The sequence below is a fragment of the Kogia breviceps genome, chromosome 5, assembly GCF_026419965.1.
Source record: "Kogia breviceps isolate mKogBre1 chromosome 5, mKogBre1 haplotype 1, whole genome shotgun sequence".
Taxonomy (NCBI): domain Eukaryota; kingdom Metazoa; phylum Chordata; class Mammalia; order Artiodactyla; family Physeteridae; genus Kogia; species Kogia breviceps.
In genome coordinates this window covers 33766510-33793547 of record NC_081314.1, presented here as the reverse complement: position 1 = coordinate 33793547, position 27038 = coordinate 33766510, and the positions used below count along the sequence as shown (strand labels likewise).

General features: G+C 41.3%; 1 protein-coding gene across 1 annotated transcript in view; it reads left to right on the top strand.

Annotated features, from left to right (window-relative positions):
* The first annotated feature begins 6347 nt into the window (after positions 1–6347).
* Positions 6348–27038, top strand: part of EFHB (EF-hand domain family member B) — a 48041-nt gene continuing 27350 nt past the window's right edge. The window contains exons 1-5 of the mRNA XM_059064163.2: positions 6348–7268; positions 20629–20691; positions 21406–21549; positions 22253–22433; positions 24720–24830. Coding sequence (XP_058920146.1) covers positions 6348–7268; positions 20629–20691; positions 21406–21549; positions 22253–22433; positions 24720–24830 — 1420 coding nt within the window. The remainder of the gene's footprint in view (positions 7269–20628; positions 20692–21405; positions 21550–22252; positions 22434–24719; positions 24831–27038) is intronic.

Below are 27038 nucleotides of genomic sequence, written 5' to 3'. Positions count from 1 at the left end.
CTGGGCTGGGCCGCAGGGCGGGGCGGCCGCGTCACGTGACCCTAGCGAGCCAAGGGGTCGGCTACAGCCGCGGGCCGCCTCCCCTCCCCCGTTTCCCAGGGGCTCGCGCGGCCCCGCCCCCGCCGGCGCCATTGTTTTCTGGGCGGCGGTCTGTGGCTCACCGTGGCCGAGGCGGGGGACGGGGCGGGGGCACTCCGTGGCCGGTCTGCTCTAGGGGGAGCCCAGGAGAACTTGGATTTGTTGCTCCCAGCCGGTGTGGGGCAGCGAGGTTCCCTCTGAATAAATAGCTCCCAGTTCCCCTTACCCTACCTCTGCAACACCCCAACCCTGCCAGCTCAGATAAGGGGCTTTTTTGTGGGGCTTTTCTAGCACAAGAGAGCCTTCCAACACGTCCCTGGGGATGAGTGGATAGATACGGGGCATTTACTCTAGGGAGGAGGATGCGATTCCCACCCCCCGAAAATTGTCTTTAGGCGGGGACGTTTTCAATAATAACTTGCTTTTCTTGAGAGCCTACCTGTTTTGGGTGCGAAGGGGCAAGTTATAAAATAATAGGTAGCTTTTACAAAGAATTTCCCGTCGCTGATTACTACACTAAACGCTTTACAGGAATTATCCCATTTTCTTCCTACGCTATGAGGCTCTCTGAAACTAGTTCTATCGTCCGCCTCCCTACATTGGAATATTACCTCCCCAAAGTGGTCCTCGCTGCTGTCTAGCACAGCGGCTGGCAGCCAGGAGTCTTCAGTCGTGGCTGTGGAATTCACGAATGTGTCGTGCCTGTTTTACAGGTAAAGAATTTGAGGCACAGAGATTGTGTAACTTGTCCAAAATCACCGCGGAGTAGGCGATGAAATTGTGTTCTAACCCGCAGGCTGGCTCCAGAATCTGAGCTCTTAAGCACAATTCCAGTAAAAGAACCCAAGACATTCATTAACCTCCATTGCAGACCTACTTAAGGCAAGCTGTTTTGGCTCCATCTCACACAACAGTCCCTGGCTGGGTATCTGAAACAAAACAAAACAAAATTCCTTTCGGAATTTGGTAGAATGTTAAATCGATTTTTCCTCAGGATGAGGGTTGCTTTTTCAGTTTGCTGTTGTATAGCCCTGCCGTGAGGCCATCAGTATTGATTGTCTAGATGTGTACTTGGCCTAAGGTATCCTGTCGGTGCTCAGCCAACATTTTTCAATGAAGGTGATTTGAACCCTTGAACAGCCAGCCTTTCAGATCAACCTCCCAGTTACTAACCCCAAGAACATTATGTGTCATGTGTAAACGGTGTCTGTGGCACTTTATCCCAAGCGGTGGTTCCAATATGGTATGTTAGTCATGGTGATACCTCTTGGACAATCCCAGGAAGAATAAGGAAATAGGATATGTCACATAAGTTTTGGCATGTCACCAGTATGCCCCAAACCAAACCTATTCCATCCGAAACGTGCTTCTGCTTGGTGACTGATATTAACAACCTCCCAGTCACCTAGACTTGAAAGAGCAGAATCATCTTCAGCTCTTCGTTGTTCCATTCTGTCACCCAAAATTCTCTAATCCCAAATCTAAGCTCTAATCCCAAAGCCTGGGCCATGGTAGTATTTGTATAAGCTGAAATTAATGCACACTCCTGCCTTTTCAACCCATTCTTTACACTTTGGCCAGTCACTCTCCTATTCAAAAATATGCAATTGCTAAATAGAGTACAAAGTTCTTCAACTCTGGTCCCAACCCATGTTTCTTTCATTCTATTTCTAAAGCCTCCCTCTCCCCAAAATCTTGCCTTGTGACCTAACCATACCAGTCTACTCTGTGTTCCCAGAGTGTCGCCTGTGTGTTTCCATCTTGGCATCTTTGATTACTTTGTTCTCTGCACCTTGGAATACCACTACCTCTCATCACTACGCCAGCTTCTCTGGATGGCACCTGAGGCTACTTCTACTGGATTTAGTGATCTTTTTCCTGTAGTTTCATGATACCTTACTCTCTGTAATAGTTCTAATATGTATCTGCCTTATTTTACAGTTAGAGAGTAACTGCCTAGACTTTCCTCCTCAGGCTTTCATTCCCATTAGGATGTTAAAGTTCTTAAGTACCAGGACCATAATTTAAATTCCTCTCAGAGGAACTTTGATTGATATAATAAGGACTCCCCAAAATTTGTGAGCTTAATTGTATTTTTTTTAATTTTAATTTTTTGGCTGCGCCATGCAGCATGTGCAATCTTAGTTCCCTGACCAGGGATCGAACCCTGCCTTCAGCAGTGAAAGCACTGAGTCACTAACTACTGAACCGCCAGGGAACTCCCGAGCTTAATTACATTTAGAATGGTGAGCATTTGACTTAAGTCCTCACAGATAACGCCTGGATGCTGAAATTTATACATTGTTAGGAACTCCCCATCATTGTTCTAGGGTATTGCTTCCTCATTCATTTCTTTCTACCAATTTTTAAAATATTTATTTATTTGTTTATTTTGGCTGTGCCGGGTCTTAGGTGAGGCACACAGGATCTTCGTTGCGGCATGCAGACTTCTTAGTTGTGGCATGCATGTGGGATCTAGTTCCCCGACCAGAGGTCGAACCCGGGCTCCCTGCGTTGGGAGCGCAGAGCAGAGTCTTACCCACAGGACCACCAGGGGAGTCCCACTTTCTACCAATTTTATCTTTTAATTCACCTCCTTCGTGAGGGAATTCCTGGCTTTCCAGAGGTTAGCAGCGCTTTCATTGCTGGGGCCTGGATTCAATGGTTGGGGAACTAAGATCCTGCAAGCTGCGGGGCAAGACCAAAAAAAAAAAATCCAATTCTCTGTATTCATGAATACATTCTACAGTATTTTAGTTTAGTCATAATGTTTTCCTGTGGAGTGCTGCTCCAGTGGCTGGTACCTCTAAGATCCAGTAGTAATTTTGGAGAGATGGAAATGCCACGGTAACGCTTTGCTCTTGTACTGCCACTCACAATAGGCCTATGGTTTTTTCCCCTAACCCTGGATAACTGAGGAGGACTGATAATTGGATACATTCTAGTACCAAAGGGGAGATCCTACTGAAACCGTGTGTCTTGGAATGGGACTTGAAACCACAGGCCGGGACCCAAACCCAGCCAAAACCCAGATTGGGACTCGAACCCATGGTCTTTTAACGGAGATCACACCTAGTCTCGGGACTTAATGAAGCTCAGGTTCTTGATGTCTCATCGCAGAAAGAATTCAGTGAGAGACAAAGTGATAGGTAAGAAGTGGATTTATTTAGAGAGAAACACACTCCATAGACAGAGTGTGGGCCATCTCAGAAGGTGAGAGCAGCATCAGGGTATGGGGGTTGTCAGTTTTTATAGGGGTGGGTAATTTCATAGGCTAATGAGTGGGAGGAGTATTCCAGCTATTTGGGGGAAGGGGTGGGGATTTCTAGGAATTGGACCGCAGCCCACTTTTTGACTTTTATGGTTGATCTTGGAACTGTCATGGCGCCTGTGGGTGTCTCATCAGCTTGCTGATGTGTTAACAATGATCGTATGCTGAGGCTCAAGGTCTAGTGGTGTTAGACCTGAACGGTCTCCGAGGGATCCCAGCTCGCCCAAGAACCGCCAAGAGTCGAGAGTCGTTGCAACACGCAAGAGGTTTATTAGGAGCCGGTGCACCGGGGTTCCTTGGTCCTCACACAGGAGGGCGAAGAGGAACCCCCCCAAGCGGAATCACATACATTTTATAGCTTTCATTTTTCATTATGCAAAGTGTGGATATATCAAGGTTTTTTTTCTCATTGGTTTGTTTGTTCCGGACCGGAGTGGGGACTTGGCTCTAGTTCCTTGATTGGTTGGCTCTCGGATGCCTACTTTACATTTTCGTGTTTTTGTGGTGGGGGGTTGAGTCACATGAGTTATGGTTGGCTGGGGCGACCTTTAAACTCTTTGGCTTAATCATTCTTATCCCCCGCCATACTTGTTTGCTCGCGGTTAGGGCATGTCTCAGACATGTCCTGTTTTCCAGGCCTTTGTTGTTTGCTCGGAACGGTTTCTGCCCAGGGGGGACATTCCAGTATCTTACTGCCAGCCGAAAAAGCTCAAAAGTATCGATAGGGAAGTAGGGGTGTAAGTATAGTTAAGGCCCTACAGTGGAACTCGACTTGTCCGCCATCTTGGACCTATTTGGTTCTAATCTGTTTATGTCGTGTCCTCGGGCTATGTTATTCTTTTAAAGGTTGTGCCCTTCTCTCCTGTTTAACTACTAGGTGGTAAAATTTCTTAAGGAAGCTACAAAATGGATGGAGCCTAAATAAAGTCATGCAGAACTGAATACTGCCCTTAGTGCTGCCTTTGCCCTCAAATCTCTAAACACCGATTCAGGAATTCCCAGCACCTTGCATCTCTCAATCATCCACAACACTCCATGTCTTCTACCTTCTCCTCCAGGAAATCTTTCCATTGTGTAGTTGAAGAATGACTCTTTGCATAGATGGTAATGAATGGTAACATTTACTTTTAACTGGGACTGTCTGCAGACAAACTGAAAGGTAATTCTGGCATAAGGAATTGTAGGCATGGTGGCAAGGCAGTGAGAAAAAGGCTATGGAAACTTGAGCTATTCAGGTTTAAAAGCTAGTGTCTGCAGGGCATCATGAAAGCCTCAGCTCAATGTCACATACCTAAGGGATTTCTAAGCCCATCAATTCTAAAGTAGCTTCCCTCCATATCAAAGTGTTCTGTTTTCTTCATGATACTCATCACTCATCATGTGAAATGATCTTATTTATTGATTTACTTGATGGTTATCTATCCCTACTAGAAAATAAATTGTATGAGGTAGGGATTGGCTTAGTCCATTGCATTCCCAGAACTGACACAAAATGAGGACTCAATACTGTAGATATTTGTAAACAAAAGAATCGAATGAACGCTTATACAGACATACCTTGATTTACACACAATCAAGTCATTTAAATTGCTTAGGGGGAGAAGAATATTTATATTAGCTATCTAGAAAATTATAGTACACTGCTTTTACAAATGTAAAATAGTATCCCTTAACCACTTTTTTTTTTTTTTTTTTTTTTTTTTCAGTACTCGGCCCTCTCACTGTTGTGGCCTCTCCCGTTGCAGAGCACAGGCTCCGGACGCGCAGGCTCAGCAGCCATGGCTCACGAGCCTAGGCGCTCCGCGGCATGTGGGATCTTCCCGGACCGGGGCACGAATCCGTGTTCCCTGCATCGGCAGGCGGACTCTCAACCACTGCGCCACCAGGGAAGCCCCCTTAACCACTTTTTAAACAATTTTGGATTTTGCAAGTTTTTCATGAGGCTTTCTTAAAAAAGTGGAATCTCATAAATTTCATTCAAATTCTAAGCGAGGTGTTCTGTATCCCCTATATGTGTAGAACATGACAAATATTCACCAAATACACATTCATTAAAACTTGAGTTAAAAGAAAAATCCCGGGCTTCCCTGGTGGCGCAGTGGTTGAGAATCCGCCTGCCGATGCAGGGGTCACGGGTTCGTGCCCCGGTCCGGGAGGATCCCACATGCCGCGGAGCAACTAGGCCCGTGAGCCATGGCCGCTGAGCCTGCGCGTCCGGAGCCTGTGCTCCGCAACGGGAGAGGCCACAGCAGTGAGAGGCCCGCATACAGCAAAAAAAAAAAAAAAAAAAAAAAAAAAAAAAAAAAGAAAAATCCCATACTTAATTTTGAGTTTGCCACATTATTTTAAAAATTCAATATGCATTTTGTGTAACGCATTTCAAATTTTAATATATTTACTTGAAATGCTATTTAAAGCCTATTTATTGAAGTGTGACTTTAAGATGTTCCTTACCACAGCTGCCAAATATAGTAACTTTACAGAATTTTTAAAGGATGTCTTAAGCGCTGAAAGAACTACATGCAGTGTGCATGTACTTTCACAAGGAAGGATCTAAAATTGGTGGTCACCACCAGAAAGAGGGTTATTTATTCTCTGATCGCCAGTAAAATTTAATAGGCCCGTGGTCAGGAGTAGGCCCCTGGCTGAACCCATCCTAATGGGACTGCGTTGCTTGGGAAACCAAAGAGAAGTTTGGGGTCTTCTGCTCTAGAGCCCAAGACCACATCCTTCAAGTTTTCCTGCCCTCCAAATCTACTAAAGAAGGGGGAAAAATAGAGAAGGGGGGAATGAGGGAGAGAGAAAGAGGAAAGAGTGGGGGAGAGGAGAAAGAGGGAGAGAGATGGGCGGGGTCCTGCCCTGGAAAGAGCTGCGCTCCAAGCCCCGCCCCCGTTTCCCAGGTAACCGGGTAAACAGACCTCCATCTCCTTTTCCCCAGTGAACTCTGCTAGGTGTGAAGTGGCGGGCAGGAAGCAGTGGGCAGGGAGTCCGAGTGGAGATGTGCTCTTTCGTGAGAGTGGGGTCCCCCAAAGGGTTGGGCCGCTCCAAGGGATTGGGATCTTCCCTTGAGCCAGGTGCAGCTTACCCCTTAGGGATGAGTGCCCTTGGAGGAATGAGGGTATCTGAGAGGAAATCTCCCCTGAGCATGGACGTGGCACTCACCCAGGAAGGAAAAGATGACTTAGGAGAGAGAAGGGTCTTCATGGGAACAACATCTCCCACAGAGTTGGGGTTTAGAGTGGGATTAGGAAAAGAAGATTCTCCATGCAGTAATAAATATGAGGAGAGGATGGCTTCACTGGAAACAAAATGTCCATCCAGCAATGGGCTTGATATAAGATTAAAAAGACAGAATATTTCTAGGACTTTCATGGGCGGGAGTAATTCAGGAGTCAACAGGGTCTCAGCCTCACAGGAAACAAAATTTCCTCTGAGAATGTTGCCAGGAAGAGCGAGTTTAGAAAATGAGCGTTTTCTGGCAGGGTATAGTCCTGGAAGGGTAACACAGTCTCCACTGGGCCTGGTGTGTGCAAGTCCACATGCTCTAGGGAGCAGGAAATGTCTTGTGGCTGGTGGCCCTGAAGAGTTAGGGGTTTCGGTGGGGAAGCAACCTACTTTGGGTATGGAACCTAGACAGCAACTGGAAAAAGAGTCCACCTGTGTGGTGATTAAGCCCAGCATGGAGATGCAGCTTCCTGTGGAGGTGGACATGGGGTTCCCCCAACCAGAGGATCCAGATGAAACTAAGCCTACAGAGCCCCCAATGAGCTTGGTGATAGAACCGTCTGAGTGCCAGTTGGCTCAACAACCTGAAGAGCAAAGGGAGGCTGAGAACATTGAACCAGGAGTAGAACCTCCAGATCGCATCAGACCCATATACTCTGGGAAATTTTTTGATAGGTTGCCTTGCTGGCCAAGTGTAAGTTTTTTCCTAGTACTTTCCCTAGGAACTATGTATAGCGATGTCTCTATCAAGATGATAAACTAGTGAGACTTGTTTGGATTTGCAGAGTCAAATTGCAGAGACTATGTTGAGATTCTGATATTCCTTGTCCCAAGAGACTCTTTCCAGCTGTTACTTTGTCGATCTCCTCTGACTCTGCCTCCTCTTCTAATGTCAGCTTTGTTTTCTGTGCAAATGGTTCCTCTTGATTTCTCCCTCCTTTCTCCTTTGACCTACATTTCATTCCTCAATCTGCATTTTCTCAACCCTCCAACTGCAATACATGCTATATCCTAATACTCATGTACTTTTTTCAAAAACAGTTTGCTTTTTCTATTCATTATTCTGTGAGTTATTCATTCTTTCAGCAAAGGCTTGTGGAGGTCCTTATGCTGGGTCCAGGGCACTATCAAATGAAAAGCACATGCTTCTAATCCCATGGGTTTAGGCTCTCACTCCAATGTTGGAGACAATAACTAAACAAATATTATATAGATGTCTAAACGCATAGAAAACAAATTCTTCCTTAATAGAAGTACACTCTAAATATGAAGTGCAATGGAAAGTTTGGACAGTTTTTTTTGGATGAGATAGGAAAGGCTTTACAGAGCAAGTAATATTTCAGCTAATTTAGAAAGGTGTCAATATTTGTCAGATGGAAACAGTTGGAGCATCTTGGACAAAGAATGGCATAGAGTATGACCAAAGCTTCTTGTGTTGGGAGGTATAAGCAATTCTGCTTAACCAGCGTGGTGGTAAGAGATGAAGAAGAAATCTAAAGGTCCAGAATGCAGGGGTAAAACGTATGGGTACAGAAGCAATGGTGGATCTTCATGAGAGAAGAAATAAATAAAATTTGCCTTTTGGAAAGATAATCCTGATAACAATAATAATGGTGGACTGGAAGGGGAAGATATTGGATGACAGGAAAAAGTTAGAAGGCTATTTCAAGGTAATGATGGCCTGAAATTAACATAGAGTTGGAAAGAATTGGAGAGGAGAGAGCAATTCTGAGAACCTTTTAGGAGATGGTATTGTTAAGAATTGCCATCCCAGTTGTGGATCTATGTGGTGAAAGAGAGGGAAGTTGATGGATGACTTAGGAGTTTCTAGGTTGATAATGAGACATCTTCTGGTTTGGTGACACATGAATATCTAGTGTTGGCCATCCTGAGTTTCAGATATTTACAGGATATCAGATGAAAAAGCCAGGGAGACAGTTGGAGCCATGGGTGGAAATGGGACACAGAAGGTCTAGGCAAGATCTTACCTTGGGAAACACATGAGATGATCAGAGAAAGAAATGTCAACTAGGTGAGTTCTTGAGGACAAGGATTTTCTCTTATTTATCATGTAGCTTCATGGCATATCACGATGTCCAGCTTATACTGGTCATTCAGTAAATATATGTTTGATAAATGGAAGGAAGGCTGGATGATTAAGTGGGAGAAAAAAAGTCAGAGAAGAAAGAAGTGAGTCTGAGAGGGTGGTATTGAGCAGCATAAAGGGAGTATCCTTAAAGTATTCTGGGAATAAAGGAGACATTAGAGAACACAATTCTGCTGAAGTGGTTACAGGGATTCTGCAGAACTTTTTTTTTTTTTTTTTTTGGCATCTGCAGACTTTTGTTCCTCTTGGGAGTCAGGGTGTTCTTTTGTCTTTGACCCACTTTGCTTTCTGGTTCCGTTATTGGATTTCCCCAGCCACTCTCTTCTCACTTGACCATGCCTGCTTCTCATTTCTGGATCGGTTCTGCAGTCTATGGGTCTATGGCTTCAGCCCTGATCTCACGCACGAGCAGAAACCAGCTTCCGGTTTCCAATACAGGCAGTTCTAAAACCTCTGCTTCCTGCTACCTCTCACGTCCTCCTTTCTAAATGTGAGAGAACAAGGAAGAGAGCTTCAAGGAGAAAGTGACCAGCAGTGTTGAAACGTCTCTGATAGGGTAAATAGAATAAAGATGAATTAGCTTTGGGCATTAAGGGAATTAGCAACATAGTGAGAATGCAGATTCCAATATACTGAAGAGTGAAATCAGAATTGGAGAAAACTATTCTAACTTTTTTTTCCCCCTTAAGAAGTATGACAGTGAAGAGAACAGAGTAAAGATTCCATTTAGGAATAATTTTATTTATTTAGTGAATCAGTAGGGGAGTTTGAGTTAACACAAACGAGATAATGGGTGGAACCAGACCCCAGATAAGCAGGAGGGAGTGGAAAAGTGATCACAGGCCAGAGGAGAGATTAGCCTAGACTAGAAACATGGTTCCTTTTAAAATATATATATATTTTTGAGCTACGCGGGCCCCCTACTGTTGTGGCCTCTCCCGTTGCGGAGCGCAGGCTCAGCGGCCACGGCTCACGGGCCCAGCCGCTCTGCGGCATGTGGAATTTTCCCGGACCAGGGCACGAACCCGTGTCCCCTGCATCGGCAGGCAGATTCTCAACCACTGCGCCACCAGCCACCAGGGAAGCCCTGGTTTTTTTTATTCTTATATCTGGTCATCTTGCTGAACTCTGATTGGTCTTAATTGCTTATTATTTCTTTTGGATTTGCTAGGTAGACAATCATATTGACACTTTTGTCTTTCCTTCTTTAATATATATAACTCTCATTTCAATTTCCTATCTCACTGCATTGCCTACGATCAATAATACAATATTGAAAGGTCGCTTTTCAGACTTTAATGGGAATGATTCTAATGGTTCACCATTAAGTATTATTTTTGCCATATCCATTCCCAGTTTGCTAACTGTGTTTAAAAGTCAGGAATTGAGGGCTTCCCTGGTGGCGCAGTGGTTGAGAATCCGCCTGCCAATGCAGGGGATACGGGTTCGTGCCCCGGTCCGGGAAGATCCCACATGCCGCGGAGCGGCTGGGCCCGTGAGCCATGGCCGCTGAGCCTGTGCGTCCGGAGCCTGTGCTCCGCAACGGGAGAGGCCACAACAGTGAGAGGCCCGCGTACCACAAAAAAAAAAAAAAAGTCAGGAATTGAGCTTGAACTATGAAGAAGAGCTTTCCCCACATTTGTTGAAATATATCTTTTTTGAATTAATATGGTTAATTTTCTAATAGCAAACCATCTTCATATTTTTGGGCTAAACCCTACTTGGTTGTAATATATTATTATTATTATATATTCTAGGATTTGATTTGCCAGTTTTTTAGTGGAATTTTTGCATCTATGATCCCATGTAATATTGGACACAGTTTTCCTTTTTGTGTTATCTTTCTTGGAGTTCGGTATTAGGGTAATGCTAGCACATGAAAGAATTGAGAAGCCTTCCATATTTTCATTTTCTTTATGCTTGTAACAGTTTAGATATTGTGTGTATTATCTACTTCTCGTAGGCTTAGTGGAACGTGTACAACTGAAAGGAAAAGAATAGGAGATTCCCAGCATCCTGATCAAGGGATGGGATGGTGATGTATTTGGTGCCCCTGAGTTCATCCAGTTTCAGAGAAGGCAAGAAGTTCATTTGGGAGAGGTCAAAACCCATTTTCAAGTATGACAGTGAGCAGAGTTCAGATGGAAATACCTATGTGAAGAGCCTGCTAAAATCAACCTGCGAGGACACTAGCTTTTCATCAGGGTGCACTCAGGAAACTGTCGTCTCCACGAGATGCCGTTCCAGTGTTGGGGTGAGGGGAACAGATGTCTCTCACTGTAAGGACACTCATCCTGCGGTTTGAAGTTGCTGCCCAGAGTTGGCTGCAAGTGAAGGTCTGCTCTGATGGATTTATGAGACCCCATTAGGCCTTCTAGTCCTGCTGGTAAAACAGTCATTGGTATAGCGGCAAGGACCTGTATTCAGGAAAAGCCAAGATGGTGGCCCAAGAGGAGATTATTGGAGTGCTCTTCAAGAACCAAAGAGTCTGATAAAACGAGGTCCTCTCTGTGTAGACCCTTGAAAGGGCTCTTGGACAGCACTCTGGTAGAGATCAAAATCTCTCTAATGGTCATTTCTCCAAGACATCCTGACACTGTCCCTTGATTGACATTAATGCACTGACTATGGCAGAAACCTTGGGGTTATTAAGACTAAACAACGGAACCTTACAAAGTGCATTGATAAATGTTATTGAGGCCTGAAGTACAAAGAGGAGGAAGGAAGGAAGGTTTCAAATAAAGGTTTTAAAAAGATAATATTGTCTACAATGACTAGACAATATGTTAGGCGCTAGGGCTACAAAGATGAAAAATGATACAGTACTGGCTTTCCAAAAACTTTACTGTCTAGAGACTTGAGACCAATAGGCCAATGATTTTACAATGTGGTAAATGTCATACAAAGGGATGCCTTATTTTTTTCCTCTTCTACACAGAGACCCTGATAGCTATTTGGGGGATGGGTAGAGGCAAAGGGGTCACCTATTTGTAAATCTTGTGAGAACCTGATAGTCATGCAAGCCCTGATACTCAAAAAAAAAAAAGAAAAAATCACAAAGATTCATTTTGTCTGAATTTGCAAAGAGCCAATCTCTGCAGAATTCTGAGAAGTGGGTAGTTTTATTTGCCTAACGGGTTCAGGGCCTTCTGGGCAGAAAGATTGATGCCATCATTCCTAACTTTTTTGCTGAGGTATTCCGAGTTAGGGATATCTATGAGTAAAACAGAGTGATCTTGACCAAAGGAGAGATGGGAGCATTATGCCAGCCCACACTGAGTTTGGAGAGTGGATGATTATGAGTCAGTGGGTCTTCAGCAGCTGAAAATGGTCTCATATCAACCTTCCTGAGTTGACTTGAATCATACTTGGTCACTGAAACCTGTAATGTTGGGGACCAACTGATGAAGTGGCCAAGGGAGGTGGCACTGCTGTGGCTGGGAACTGAGGAAGGAGGTGCCTGAGTGAGGAGGTGGTCAGTGCAGTTGGGAGCTTGATTACAGACAGAGGGCCTGAGCAGATAAGTAAAGACTGAGGACAGTAGAAGCCAGGTTTCTTACTGGTAGAGAGAAAACTTACTAATATGAAAAGGAGAAGGATAGAAGGAATCCTGTTGTGTTGGATTGTGATTGGAGGTATTGGTGGAAACTCATGGTATATCTATGTCTATGTCTATGTCTACATCTATATCTATATATCTATGTCTATATCCATGTCAATATCTAAGCTAGATACATTTAACTAAACAGAGTATCATAGAATTGATATAGATGCAAATGTGTGGGGTGTGTATACACCACACATTTCCTAGCTCCATCCTCTAAGAGGATCTAGAAACAATGTTTACTTAGTAGCAATGTGCACTCCTGAACTGGGATCTTGATTTCTAAATATCATTCTCTACTAAAAGGAATCAGGACTCTTTGGGGGAATGACTGACTCTAGGGCTGGTGCAGTAGGATATGAACTTGGAACACCTTTGAGAACTAAAAAGTATGAGACTGCTCAAAGAATAATGAAGATATGTCAAAGGGGTGCAGAAACAAGCTTGAAGGAGCTCCCAGTGGCCCAAACTGTTATACTTTGAGCACTGAATAAAATTAACATTGAATAAAAGGGGAAGGGAGGGAGAGATAAATTAGGAGTTTGGGATTAACAGATACACACTGCCATATAAAAAATAGATGAACAACAAGGACCTACTGTATAGCACAGGGAACTATATTCAATATCTTGTAATAAACTATGGAAAAAAATTGAAAAAAAATAACCAAATCACTTTGATGTAAACCAGAAACTAACACAATATTGTAAATGAACTGTACTTCAATTAAGAAATTACCATTGAATAAAACAGAAATCCATGAGCCCATACTGATATAAATACATGAGTGATTGAAAAAATAGCAAGAAAAAAAATTTACTTGCAGTATAGTGCAGATGGAATGATGGAATTAGAAAGTCACCATTTGTGAACCATCATAGTAGTAACAATTTAGGTCAGAGTCATCAATGGATATTAAAACAGTAGGTAAAAGTTTAGTGAGGAACTGGATATTTACACAGAATAATTTTTAAAATTGATGCATAGTTGATTTACAATGTTGTATTAATTTCTGCTATACAGCAATGTGATTCAGTTACACATATAAATCTTTTTTATATTCTTTTCCATTACGTTTATCAAAGGATATTGAATATAGTTCCCTGTGCTTTACAGTAGGACCTTGTTGTTTATCCATTACATAGAATAATTATTGATTACAAACTTTACAGTGGAGAAACCTAGCTAGCTTTACCTTCCTTTAGTGATCAAAGTTAACACTATCAGTAATAGGACAAATCGACAGTGTGTGCTTCCTGATAGAAAAACACAGCATTGTTTCTCTGATAGCCCTGTCAAAAATGTATAACTTTCATCGTAAGAGAACACTAGTCAAACCCAAACTGAGGAACATTTAACGAAATAATTGACCTATACTCAAAAAATGTCAAGGTCATAAAAGACAAGCGAACATTAGGAACTGTTCCTGACCAAAGAAGACAGAACAGACATGACAAGTAAATGCTATGCATGTGTGCTGGTTACTGAGGCACTTGGATCCTGACTCCCCTCAAGAGGACCTGCTGGGTGGGGGTCTGGGCCGGGGTCAGGGTTGGGGGGAGAGTGTAGCTGGTTGACAGCCTCCACCTGCTGCCCCATGGATCCCTTGCAGCATTCCTTCACCAGGCCACACTCTCCAGGACAGAGAAAGGCAGGGACTCTAGAACTGAACTTGTTTGGCCAACACAGATTCCTTTAATGGGAAATGTAGTCTCAGAGACCACACACTGGCCTGGCCAAAGTGTTCTCAGAATTGTGCTGTGGCTTGAAGCTCTTCTTAATACTTCCTTCCTGCTCTCCCTTCACAGGTGACATGGTCTGAAAGCTCTCCCTGCCTACCCTCCTCCTCTCCCTTCATCTTTCACAGGTGTTTCCCTTCATAAATCTCTTGTATGGCTAATGGGGGTGTCTGGTTTTCAGAGGAACCAAGCACTCACGCTGTGACCTTGGATTTACTCCTTTTTCTAGAAAGGACTGTACGGGGGCAAGTGGTGATATTTGAATGTGGTCCTTATATTAGATACTAGAATTATATCCATGCTAATTTTCTGACTTTTGTGGCCTGTAATTGTTTTTTTTCTTAAGATAATGAACCACAAGGAAAAAGAAAATAAAAGAGGACACAACAGTTTAAAAATTTCAATAAATTTTAGAAAATAGCAAGATGGAGACATGGCCACTGATTTTGCAGAGGGAAATGAAATATGAGGGAAATCAGGTGGTAATTTCCACCAGAAATGATCCCATTTGCCTGGAATAATCCCTGAGAAGCTCAGCCCTTGGAAGAAGATGTAGTAAAACTCGGATCTGAAAACGGAAGGATTGGTTGAAGGTCCAAATTCAGTGTAGCTGGGTTTCCAGTTCCCCTCATCCATTCTATGCTCCCATGATTCCCATCTCTCTCCACCAGTTCCCACTCCGCTCTACCAAAACTGTGGATTTATTTTCCCAAAGTGGCTTTTGGAGTCAAAAGACTCCAAGCCCAAGATAAGGCAGGAGGGCAGCTCCAGGCTGAAAATGGGACATTAGTAAGTAAAAGTGTAGTTTCTGTAATGCAGTTTCCCTGGCTTCCTCTCCCAGCGGGCCCTTCAAGGGCCAGCAGCTGGGGGTAAAGCCCACCCTCTCACCAGTAGGCAGTGACTAGAGAGACAGGAGGGCATGACGGATAAGAGTAGAGACTCAGAAGCCAGCCTGCTTGGGCTCAGATATCTGCCAATATATGAGCAGAGTAATCCTGTTACTCAACCTCTCTGTGCCTCAGTTTGCTTACGAGGGAGATGATAATAGTACCTACCTTGTGGAAACCATTATGCGTATTAAATGAAATAATACATAGGAAGCCCTTAGAATGGTATCCAGCCTATGTGATGTGCTTTGTGATCGTCAGTTATTAGTACCATTATTATTAGTCTCTGGAAATTCTGAATAGCCTAGAGGAAAAAAATTTATACAGGGACTCTACCAAAATAAAGGCTGCCTCATTAACTGATCATCTTGTAGGAAAGCCTGAGAGTCAACAAGCCCTGTAACACACGGAGCTCCATAATCATCTCTGTGGAGTCTTAAACTTTGTGATGATCAAGATGCCAGCTTGAAGAGAGGGGCCGAAACAAGCTAACAGAAAACCCAGAGAGAACAGGGGAAATGTAAGCACACAAGAAAGTTATTTGAGAGATAAAAGATGTTGCATTCGTAAGACAAGATTGAAACTTTTAAAAGAACAGCCAGAAACTAACACAACATTGTAACGCAGCTATACTCCAATAAAAATTAATAATAAATAAATAAATAAAAATAATAAAAAGAAAAGAACAGCCAGAGAAGAAGAAACGACATTTTAGAACTTAAATATAAGTTATTTAGAGAGTCTAAATAAAAATTCAGTAGAGGATTGAAGGATGAAATCAAAGACATTTCCGAGACATTAAAACAAATGCCCTTGAGGCAAAAGGAAAAAGACTCAGAAAAGATCATTGTTCCCTTTCTCAGGTTAAGCAGTCCCTAGGATCAGCAGAAGTCCCTCCTTTAGAGCTGAGGAAGTAGAACTTAAGGTGACCGTTAAAGCTGCTCGTAAGTTCTGTCCTGGCTCTGCATATACTTGATTCTCATTCTTATTTCTAGCGCTCTTGCAGCTGTTTCCCTTCTATTTGATATTGTTTATAGATTTTTTTGAAAGCCTTCATTGCTTTCTTTTGCTTAATGAAGCAGTATGCAGTAAAATATTGAGAAAACAGTACAAAGAAGAAAATAAAAGCACATGTAATCTCACCACTCAGAAATGGCGATCACAACTAACAACTTTTTGTCTATGGTGTTCTGTGCATATTGCAGATAGAGATGTGATTCTTTGAATTTGTACGATGCAAATTTATGTCTTTGTTTTAAATTCATGAACATTTTCCTATACCGTTAGAATGATTTATATACATCATTTAAAATGATTCCACGATAGCATATCTTTTGAAGGTACCATATTTTATTTAACCATTTGCCTGTTGTTATTTAGTGTGTTTATAGCTATATAATATATAGATAGTTTATATCTATATATCTATTTAGTGTGTTTATATCTATATAAATAAAACAAAAGTTCATTCCGTTTGTCTCTTACTGGACCACATGAAAAATTACACAACAGATTTTCACCAAACTTGGGAAGTATGTTTGGGATAGCCAGATTCAAAGTATAGGCTATGAAGAATAGAGTATATTCATGTTGTGGAGCTTGATGGAGAAATAATAGGGGAGGGAAAATAATTTTCCCTCTACCATTCTGAGTTCTTGGCTGAGACTTTCTGTGACAAAAGACAGATTAACAAGAGAAAAGCAAACACATTTATTAACATGTATACCTCATGTATACATGGGAGATACCCAGAAAAACTGAGTAAGTCCCAAGATGGCCCAAGTCACCACCTTAAATACCATCTTTAGCTACAGACAAAAAAAGATGTTGGGGGACTTCCCTGGAGGTCCAGTGGTTAAGACTTCACCTTCCAATGCAGGGGGTGCAAGTTCGATCCCAGATAGAGGAGCTAAGATCCCACATGCCTCGTGGCCAAAAAACCAAAAACATAAAACAGAAGCGGTATTGTAACAAATTCAATAAAGACTTTCTTTTTTAAATGGCCCACATCAAAAAAAAAATCTTAAAACAAAAAAGGATGTTGACAGAGAACTATATTAACCATAATGGAAAAAAATATCAAACAAAAGAAGAAAACTCATCTAACTATGAAAAAAAAAAGATGTTGGGGCAAAAAGAAGGCCAGCTATGGGAGGTTACCAGGGAAAGCATGGTAAATGGGTAAGGTTTATTATGCAGATTAAATCGGTGCCTTCTCCATTGATAAGAGTTCCTGGACATTTATAGTCAAACTTCTCTCCCTAGTACAGAGAGGAAAACACCTTTACAAGCAATTTCCTTTGTAAAATGTACATGTCCCTTACAAAAGGGTAACTTCTGCTCTGTTTTCAGAGCTTCTGCTGTTTCTTAAAATAATTGGTTCAAAACAATCCTTATGTCAAAGAGGCATATTTAGGGGTGGCAAGTTCTGCTATCCTTCACAACTCAAATTGATGAACAGGCATCCTTGAAAACAACTGAAATAAAAAGAGATAAAAAGAGATCCATGGCTGGAGTGAGACTTGTCACACATAATATGACACTGTAGATAGAAATCAGACATAATGGCTTCCATCTTTGTGTCCCCAATCAAATGGCCTGAGAACATCCAAACCTGATTACAACTACTGATTTGGAACCAAATTGCTTTTCAAGTAGACAACGGAGGACATTTCTGTCCGACAGAATGTTTAGTGATAGAAACCTGGAATATCCACTGTCAAACACTTGGAAGGTCAGCAGATGATGGACAAGTAAAGTCATCTCTCAGGCCATGGACTGATTGATCTGTCAATCAATCCATCCTTCCTTCCATCTCTCTCATCATGTAGCACCTGGCGAGTAGCTGACCTGGGTATCCCCAGCCTTAGGAGTTAGTCTTTTTTCTTTGTAACTTTTTATTTTATATTGGAGTGTAGTTGATTAACAATGTTGTGATATATCGTTTCAGGTGTAGAGCAAATTGATTCAGTTATGTATATGCATGTATGTATTCTTTTTCAAATTCTTTTCCCATTTAGGTTGTTACATAATATTGAACAAGTGTTCTCTGTGCTATACAGTAAGTCCTTGTTGGTTACACATTTTAAATAGAGCAGTGTGTACATGTTAATCCCCAACTCCCTAACTATCCCTTCCCCAACCTTTCCCCCAGTAACCATAAGTTTGTTCTTTAAGTCTACGAGTCTATTTCCATTTTGTAAATAAGTTCATTTGTATCATTTCTTTTTAGATTCCTTTCTCTTTCTCTTTCTCTGTCTGACTTACTTCACTCAGTGTGACAATCTCTAGGTCCACCCATGTTGCTGCAAATGGCATTATTTCATTCCTTTTAATGGCTGAGTAATATTCCATTGTATATATTTACCACATCTTCTCCATTCCTTATGAGTTAATCTTTACACTAAATATTTAAAAGAATGGCTGGAGCTTCTATAACATGTATAGCAAGAGAGACTTTATGTTCCCTGATATCTCTGAGATTTTTTACAATTTAAAGCTGAATTAAAAATCACTTGTATCTAAAAAAAAACAAAAAAACAACCAAACAAATAAATAAAATAAAAAACAAACAAAAAGAAATTTTAAAAAAATCACTTGCATCCCTCCTCTCTTTTCCCCACCCTGCTTCAGCTCAAATTAGAGCACAGCCCCTTTTCTTTTTAACCCAAGGTTCTTCTCCCATTGTGTAGTTGTATAAGTAGAATTTACTCAAGATTTGGCATTAAGGTTGGGCTGCCTGTGACTGGCTAGTTTCGCATCTTGGGCCCCCTGACCTCTGACCTTGTTGCTAGATCATTCCCTCCTCCCACCTCTTTCTCAGCCTTTGTCTCATCTCTCTTAATCCTTCTTTAGTCTATCCCATCAAAAGTTCATATTTTCTCCCATTTTTTAGCAAAGCAATTAACTTCTCTGTCTGACCATATCTATGGGCTTCCTCTTTTACACACAGAGATGTCATCAAGATACTCTCAATCTCTTTTTTTAAATCAATCAATCAATTAATTAATTTTTGGCTGTGTTGGGTCTTTGTTGCTGCAGGCGGGCTTTCTCTGGTTGCGGAGAGCGAGGGCTACTCTTCGTAACGGTGCACAGGCTTCTCATTGCGGTGACTTCTCTTCTGGAGCACGGGCTCCAGGTGCACATGCTTCAGTAGTTGTGGCACGTGGGCTCAATAGTTGTGGTGCACAGGCTTTGTTGCTCTGCGGCATGTGGGATCTTCCTGGACCAGGGCTCTAACCCATGTCCCTTGCATTGGCAGGTGGATTCTTAACCACTGAGCCACCAGGGAAGTCCCTACTCTCTTAATCCTTGATGGTTCTCCCTCTAAGAGGAATTCCGCAGTTAACATTTAACATAATAAAAAACTTTCACCTACCCATCTATATCTGTCTGTATTGTCATCCAGTCATCCCTCATTTATCTAATTGATCCATCCCCCTGCCAATACCTACACATTCATTCATTCACCCAGCTCTCAGCCTCTCTACTTTTCACTGATTTCCTCCCATCCTCCTCCAGAGACCTAGAACATTCTGTGTGGGAAGTTTCTTTCTCTCGGTTTTTTAAAGAGAAACTTATGCTTTGCAGAAATAACTATCAGCTGCCTTGAAATGATAAAGGGGAAATAGACAAGAGGTGCATTGCTGGGAATGAACTGTTATAATCTTTGCTTGGGCAGGGGAAGGGCAGATAAGACCCAAATTAGAATTAAGTGAACAAAGCCAAGTGAGGTTTGGGCCATTCACTGAAGGAGCTTGGCCAGGGGTGACATGTTCGCATATACCAAAAGTTAGGGTGGGCCTTTCTCACCTTCTGAGATGGCCCACACTCTGTCTGTGGAGTGTGTTTCTCTCTAAATAAATCCACTTCGTACCTATCACTTTGTCTCTCACTGAATTCTTTCTGTGATGAGACATCACGAAACTGAGCTTTATTAAGTCCTGAAACCAGAGCAGACACATGACAGGAGAATATATGCATCCTGAGTTGATCCCTGGAAAAGCTGGTTGTATTTGGGGAACTCAAAAGATTAAGCCAGATTTTGAGTTTTTAGGAGGCCTCTACCCCATTGAATAATCCAGTCACTGTGCCAGATGAGCCCAGCCTTTGAGTCACCTCAGCCCAGAACTATGAGCAGATAGCTGGAAGAAACGTCCAGACTGAGTTTATCACAGAGTTGGTTATGTAAGAAAAAAAATCTTAATAAGGAAAAACATGACATTTTGTTCTTCTTAAAATAACAAGGACTTCTAAAAAAAAAAGTTAGGGTGTTGATGGAAATACACCCACAATGCAAACACACCCACACCCACTCAGAAATACTTAATACTTTGAGTTTAGCTTGAATTCAGCCACACTCTCATTGCACTGATAACAATAGACAGCTGATAATTAACCTGTGAACTATGAAAGGATTATTTCTGAAAGTTGAATCCCTCAGCATGTTGCAGAGGTCCTATAATTGATGGATCACTAACAATACTGCACTGTAAAAAAAAAAGGTATGCTTGAATATATAGCATCTAATGTTTATATTATACATCAGGATTGTCTTAGATTTGCTAATTGTTCTTACTACTTTTCTTAATTGTGTTAAGTAGTTGAAAGTAACTTTTTAGCATTAGATACATAGGCCAAATTTGAAATACATTCCATTCTTCAAAACACTCCCCCTGGACCTGACAATGACCAATTATTGCTTTTTTTCTCTTTAGGCAGGGAAAGTTCTTCCGATTGGATACAGAGCTGCAAACTGCTTGACTGAAAAACTTCCTAGGGTGAGTGTTTTCAAAATGCATTTGTGTCGGCTTCCCTGGTGGCGCAGTGGTTGAGAGCCTGCCTGCCGATGCAGAGAACACGGATTCGTGCCCCGGTCCGGGAAGATCCCACGTGCCGCAGAGCGGCTGGGCCCGTGAGCCATGGCCGCTGAGCCTGGGCGTCGGGAGCCTGTGCTCCACAATGGGAGAGGCCACAACAGTGAGAGGCCTGCGTACCACAAAAAAAGAAAAAACAAACAAACAAACAAACAAAACCAAAAAAAAAACAAAATGCATTTGTGTGAACATAAGGTAAACAACGCTCAACATTCCTCCTGAGAGTTGCATAAATTTAATGTGGTCAATTTGGATTATTTTTACTGTATTTTGGGGCCTTCTATTGAGTTTGTCCGAGGAAGTGAAAATTCCAGACTTACAATTTCCAGCTCTACAAAAACTACTGGAGATTCCATTTATTTCAATGGGAAATAGTCATTTATGGTATGCTTCCTAAACTGGATACTTCTTGGTTGTTTTCTAAGTATAACTTTTAAAATATATTGTTTATTTCCATTAAAAAAAATTTCAGGATGTTTCATTTTTTGGAGCTATAGATCCCCAGGTACTGATTAAACTCATGTAATGAAGGGTGTTCATTGATTGGTATAGATCAACCTTGCTAATATCTAATCGACTGTACTTAATAATTCTATTTTCTTCTCTCCCTGTTGGTAGCTAATGACCCCACCTGAGGCAAAAAAATTTTTCAACTTCAGATATCCACCTGCTGGAGCCGAAAGAGTATTTTACGGCAGAGCAAATGATCCCCAAATTGCACCTTCTTTGACACATGGAATAAGATCTAAAATTTCAACACCGGTAACTTCTTTTCTATTTTTCCCTGCACATTATTCACTTACCAAGGTGAAAATGCACAAATGAGGTATGAGTGAAATATCTCCTTCCCAGTCTTAATCTTGGGCAGAGAAAAAAATCCAAGCAGCAGCAGCCAAGAGGGTGAGTGTAGAAAAGTCGATTGTTTAAGCCACAGACTAATATTCTCCCCTCAGATAATAAAAGCCAAGCTGCACTTAATTTTCTCACAGTAAAGAGAAGTGCTGTCAAGGTTTGTTAAAGCATGGTGAGGACAAAGGCTGGGTGATATTGCTGGAGCTGCTAAGAGCACTTGTACATGCATTGCGTGCACGTAGGGTCTCGGTGTTACCTGCTACTGATTGAATGGACAGTCAAGGGTCAGAAGACCTGATCTTATACCTGGAGGGAGCTGCTGGGAATCACGTGGCTCTTTCACTTGTCATGCCTACTTTTCTGGAACCTTTGAGTCGAGTAACCGGAGAGTTGCCCTCATAAATGCTTTAGCCCCAATGAAAAGTCATGTTTAGACATGTCTAAGCTGCATAACCCCAATTCTGATGGTTCATTTGAAGGTGAGCCAAGACAACGATCATGAAATGTTTTCTCATAATCATATTGTCTTTTCCCCAGCTATTGAGTTTCAGTGTTCAGACTTTTTTCCTTTTTTTTTTGGTTGTTACATCTTTGCTTTGTACGATTTCTTTAGGCAAAGGTACTGATCAACCCACAGCCTATTACAACCTTTCAACAGAAAATGAAAGATAAGAAGGAATCAGTATATTTTAGCAATCAACGGGCACCATTAGGAAAATCTCATGATCAGACGCCTGGATTACCTAAAGGCCTGGATATACTCAATACAACATTTGGGACGGCAGTCATCAGAGGTAGTGAAAATAAAGGGTGGGGAAGGAGTGATAAAATGTATTCTTAGAAAATGGGATTAAATATCCTGTTGGGATGTATTTAGTGCTCGTGTAAATGTTGATTCAAGAATGAAAGATGGGAATCATAGCAAGAAAGTTACTCTCAGACCCAGAAGCCTTAGAGTTGATGTATGTCAAGGCAGTAAGTGTTCAGGGTTTGGAGAGGAGTTTCAGGGATCAGAGTAGAGATGGTGTAAAGACAGGAAAGAGACTCCGGGAAGTTGATGTTGGGACCAGCTGTGAGGGCTGCTATCTCTTTCCCCTGGACATCTATTTGTGTGTTTTATTTCCACGAAAGCCTCTAATGTGTTCATAACTCTTGATTCTTTTAAAAAAGTTTTTTTGTATTGAAGTATAGTTGATGTACAATGTTGTGTAAATTTCTGCTGTACAGCAAAGTGACTCAGTAATACACACATATACATATTTTTTTGTATTCTTCTCCATGATGGTTTATCCCGGGATATTAAATATAGTTCCTTGTGCTATACAGTAGGACCATATTGTTTATCCATTCTATATATACCAGTTTGCAACTGCTAGCCCCAAACTCCCCATCCATCCCTCCTCCACCTCGACTCCACCTTGGCAACCACCAGTTTGTTCTTTAGGTCTGTGCATAAGTCTTTAACTCTTTATGAAATCCTGTTTCATACAAAGACCACAAAACAGATAAGTTAGGTAAATGCTGTGTACAACACTCATTCATAAAGATCCATGATGTGTACACTTGCTTATTAACCTAACAGGCAGTATCAGAGCAGATTCCCCTCTCATCTTGAGAGGGAGTGAAGCAATCTTTCAACAAACGACTTAGAATAGAATTGGTCACAGGCCATTTTTTCTTCTGCAGCCCCAGCGTCCTGTCACGTTGTTGGGTGCTTTCCCTTTACACCTTCTAACATTTAGCCTTTTCTGTTCTCTTACCCTCTCCTTCCAGGGATCTTATTACAGGAAAACTCAAATTCCATCTTTTTTTCATCCTGCAGAGGAATTCGCTTCTTTCTTTGTCTTTCTGCACCCACTGAGTCTCTGCTCCAGGAACTTATCTTTTTTTCACCAAAATGTCCATTAGATTATTTTCCTTAACATAGTAACATCCGTTCTGGAGATAAATTATGCCTTTCTCTTGGAATGCAAAATCTGCCATTGTACTTTAGTTTATCAGATCTAAAGTTAAAACTTGTTAAAATTTGAAACATGAAAAATGTATTTTAGAACAGATAAAATATCTTTTTTTTTCTTTTAAATAGGATTAAAAATTGTATTTAAGTACACCAGGCATTACAGAATTACAGTAATTATATCATAACAGCTATCAAGGATTACTTCATTTAATATGGAAAGTACTGTCTAGGTGTGCCTCATTTAAATATGTAAGAGAAAGAATGTTCCAAAATGTGTATATGTGTATTAATAGGTGTAATGGTTCCCACATCAAAAAGAAGCACTGCTTTACAGTATTTTTCTGAGTAGGTCTACCTTCTGGTATTCTTAACTGTTTACAGACCCCACTTCTTGGCAGAAAGTCCAAAAGAAAACATCTTAATGTATGTTGTTAGGCTGAAAGAGAAGAGTGAAATTGTAAATGGAATTATATTTAAAAATCATTACATGAAACAATAAAAACAAAATAATTTGCTGTATATAAAACTAGGGACCACCAGTCCTGGGAAAGCAGCTGTTCAACAAAGATCTTCTAGCTCTAGGTTTGGGAGCAGTAAGAAGAATTTCTTCCTGATACCAGTGATTTCCCTGGCACTTTGGGCTACTTTGAAGATGGATATTCACATCTAAACAGATTCAGGGTGTGTGCTGTTGTCTACAGCTGGTAAAATTTGCATCAAGTCTTCCCTCCAGGGCATCAGGGTTTCTGAAACTGATTTGTGATTCAAATTTGCGTAGATCGTTTTGGGAGGTCTGGAGCAAACTAAAATGAAAAGTATATTGAGATCCTCAAAATTAGGAATTTAACTGGGCTTGGCATATAGCTCAGGACAACCAAAGTGGTTAACCAGTATGGAGTTCTTCAGAATTCTAGAGATTGAATCGGTTCAAGTGGAATCATTAAGACAGTGACGCCTGGGCTATTCCTGTCTTTGGTGATAAATCTCTATGTATGTTGGCTTTTTGCCCATGTAGCTTATGTAGTTAGCATACCAGTTTGTCATTTGCTCTAGTCAACTTAAATATGTTATAAAGAGCTGAAAAATGCCTTAAAACTGATTTCATTAATTCTTCCTTCAGAATTATCTGCTAGAGAGGTGGTGAACCCATCAAAATCCTATCAAGAAGTATTTGAAGAAGAACAGGCAGGACACGATCTGTATATTGTATCTCACAATGATTATTATGCAGGTAAGTCTCCTCCAGTGTAAAATAGGCTTGAGAATATGAGACTCGGATTTGTGAATAGGAATATTATATGCCTGACATATAATAGGTGATCAATAAATAATAGTTTATTACTTATAAGGTTATAAACCCCAATAGCTGGGAACACATACACTTATGCATTTTGTGTGTAAAATGTAGAAAGATATGTTTCATTAAAATGAAAAAATAGCTAAGTAAGATTAAATGTTGGGTAGTCTAATCTTGTTTTTTATTCAAATAGTAGGTTTATTCTAAGTGCTTCGTTTTACATGAGGAATATTAGATAATGGTCAAGTGCAGAAATTTTCAAGTCAGATCAAGTTCAAGGCTTAGCTTGTCCATTTATTTTCTTTTAGACCTTGAATATTTTACTTATCACCATCTATTTTAAATTTCTTAAATAGGGATAATAATGTTGCGAGGATGAAGTGAGTGCCTGCAAAATGCCAAGCATGGTGCCTGCAATATAGTGAGGGCTCAGTAACTATTATCGTTATTATTATTATTATTGTTATTAAGTGATCTTGACTAGAAGCCTTATTACTAGAATTATTATTCTATAGCATAACTAAAAAGCATTGGATGTTTAAGTGCTGTAAACTACAACTTAATTGTTGACGTGTGGGTGCTAAGTAGAATCTTGATCTAACAGAGGATTGACAATCAGACTCTGATACCTGTCCTGAGAAAGCCGATGGCCTGTGCATGATTCACGAACTAATCTGCATTAGTTAGAAGCAAGACTAGCCCTTCACTGCAGCACAAGACCCCTCTCTCCGTCTTTATTTCTTTACTTTTCTCCTCCACCGCCCCCTCACGTCGTACTCCTTCTGGGGCTTGTCTGCTATGCCCATTGCTCCCCAGCTGGAGTCAGCCATTCCCTTCTCCCATGACCAGTCTCTGCTGGTTCCTTACGCTGCCCGGTACACCCCGATCCTGAGATCATCTGCATCCTCCCACGGCTGCTTCCACCCCGCGCTTTTTCACAGCCTTGACAAGGCTTCTCTCTGTGTCTCCTCCGCCGCCTCTTCCCTGGCTCTGTCCCTCCCTTTCTTCTTCTTTAATATAAATTTATTTATTTTATTTTATTTATTTTTGGCTGAGTTGGGTCTTCGTTGCTGTGCGTGGGCTTCCTTTAGTGGTGGTGAGCGGGGACTACTCTTCGCTGCAGTGAGTGGGCTTCTCATTGCGGTGGCTTCTCTTGTGGAGCACGGGCTCTAGGCGCGTGGGCTTCAATAGTTGTGGCACGCGGGCTCTAGAGCGCAGGCTCGGTAGTTGTGGCGCACGGGCTTAGCGGCTCTGTGGCATCTTCCCGGACCAGGGCTGGAACCCGTGTCTCCTGCACTGGCAGGCGGATTCTTAACCACTGCGCCACCAGGGAAGTCCCCTCCCTTTCTTCTTTTCCTCCTTCTAGTCTACCTTTTCTTTATTCCTCCTTCCCTCCATTCCTCTTGTGAAAATATTTTATTCATTTCTGGAAAAGTTTAGCATCGATAGCACAATCTAATCCAATGCCATTTAATTGTTTTAAGAAAGAACTATTTCAATGAATATGTATATAGACACCCTTCACATGCATTTAGCATTTGGAGGAAAATTTGGAGGAAAATGAGTGTAGTTTTAAAAATTATTTATTTATTTATTTATATTGGAGTATAGTTTATTTACAATGTTGTGTTGGTTTCTGGTGTACAGCAAAGTGATTCAGTTATACATATGTGCATTCTTTTCCATTATGGTTTGTTACAGGACATTGAATATAGTTCCCTGTGCTATACAATAGGACTTTGTTGTTTATCCATTCCATACATAGTAATTTGCATCTGCTAATCCCAAACTCCCAGTCCAATTTTTTTTTTAATATTTAGAAGACTCTAATGGACTATCACATGACTGAAATTACTTTCGTTTGCTGATTTTTACAGAAGCTTCACTAGCCTCTTGAAAAGGAATACAATCCAATCCTTTAAATATTTGTTTTACTTTTTCCCTTTAATGAAAGCACTATTTTTTATTATAAAAATATAATTGTAGAGAATATAAATATCATGGAAAAATGAAGAAAACGTAAATGTAACCTTGAAATCCCATTAGCCAGAGATAACTACATTTGCTATATTGAACATCTTTCTAACCCCCATCCACGGAGCTATCTTCAGTTAAATGTGACAATAATCTCCATGCTTTTGG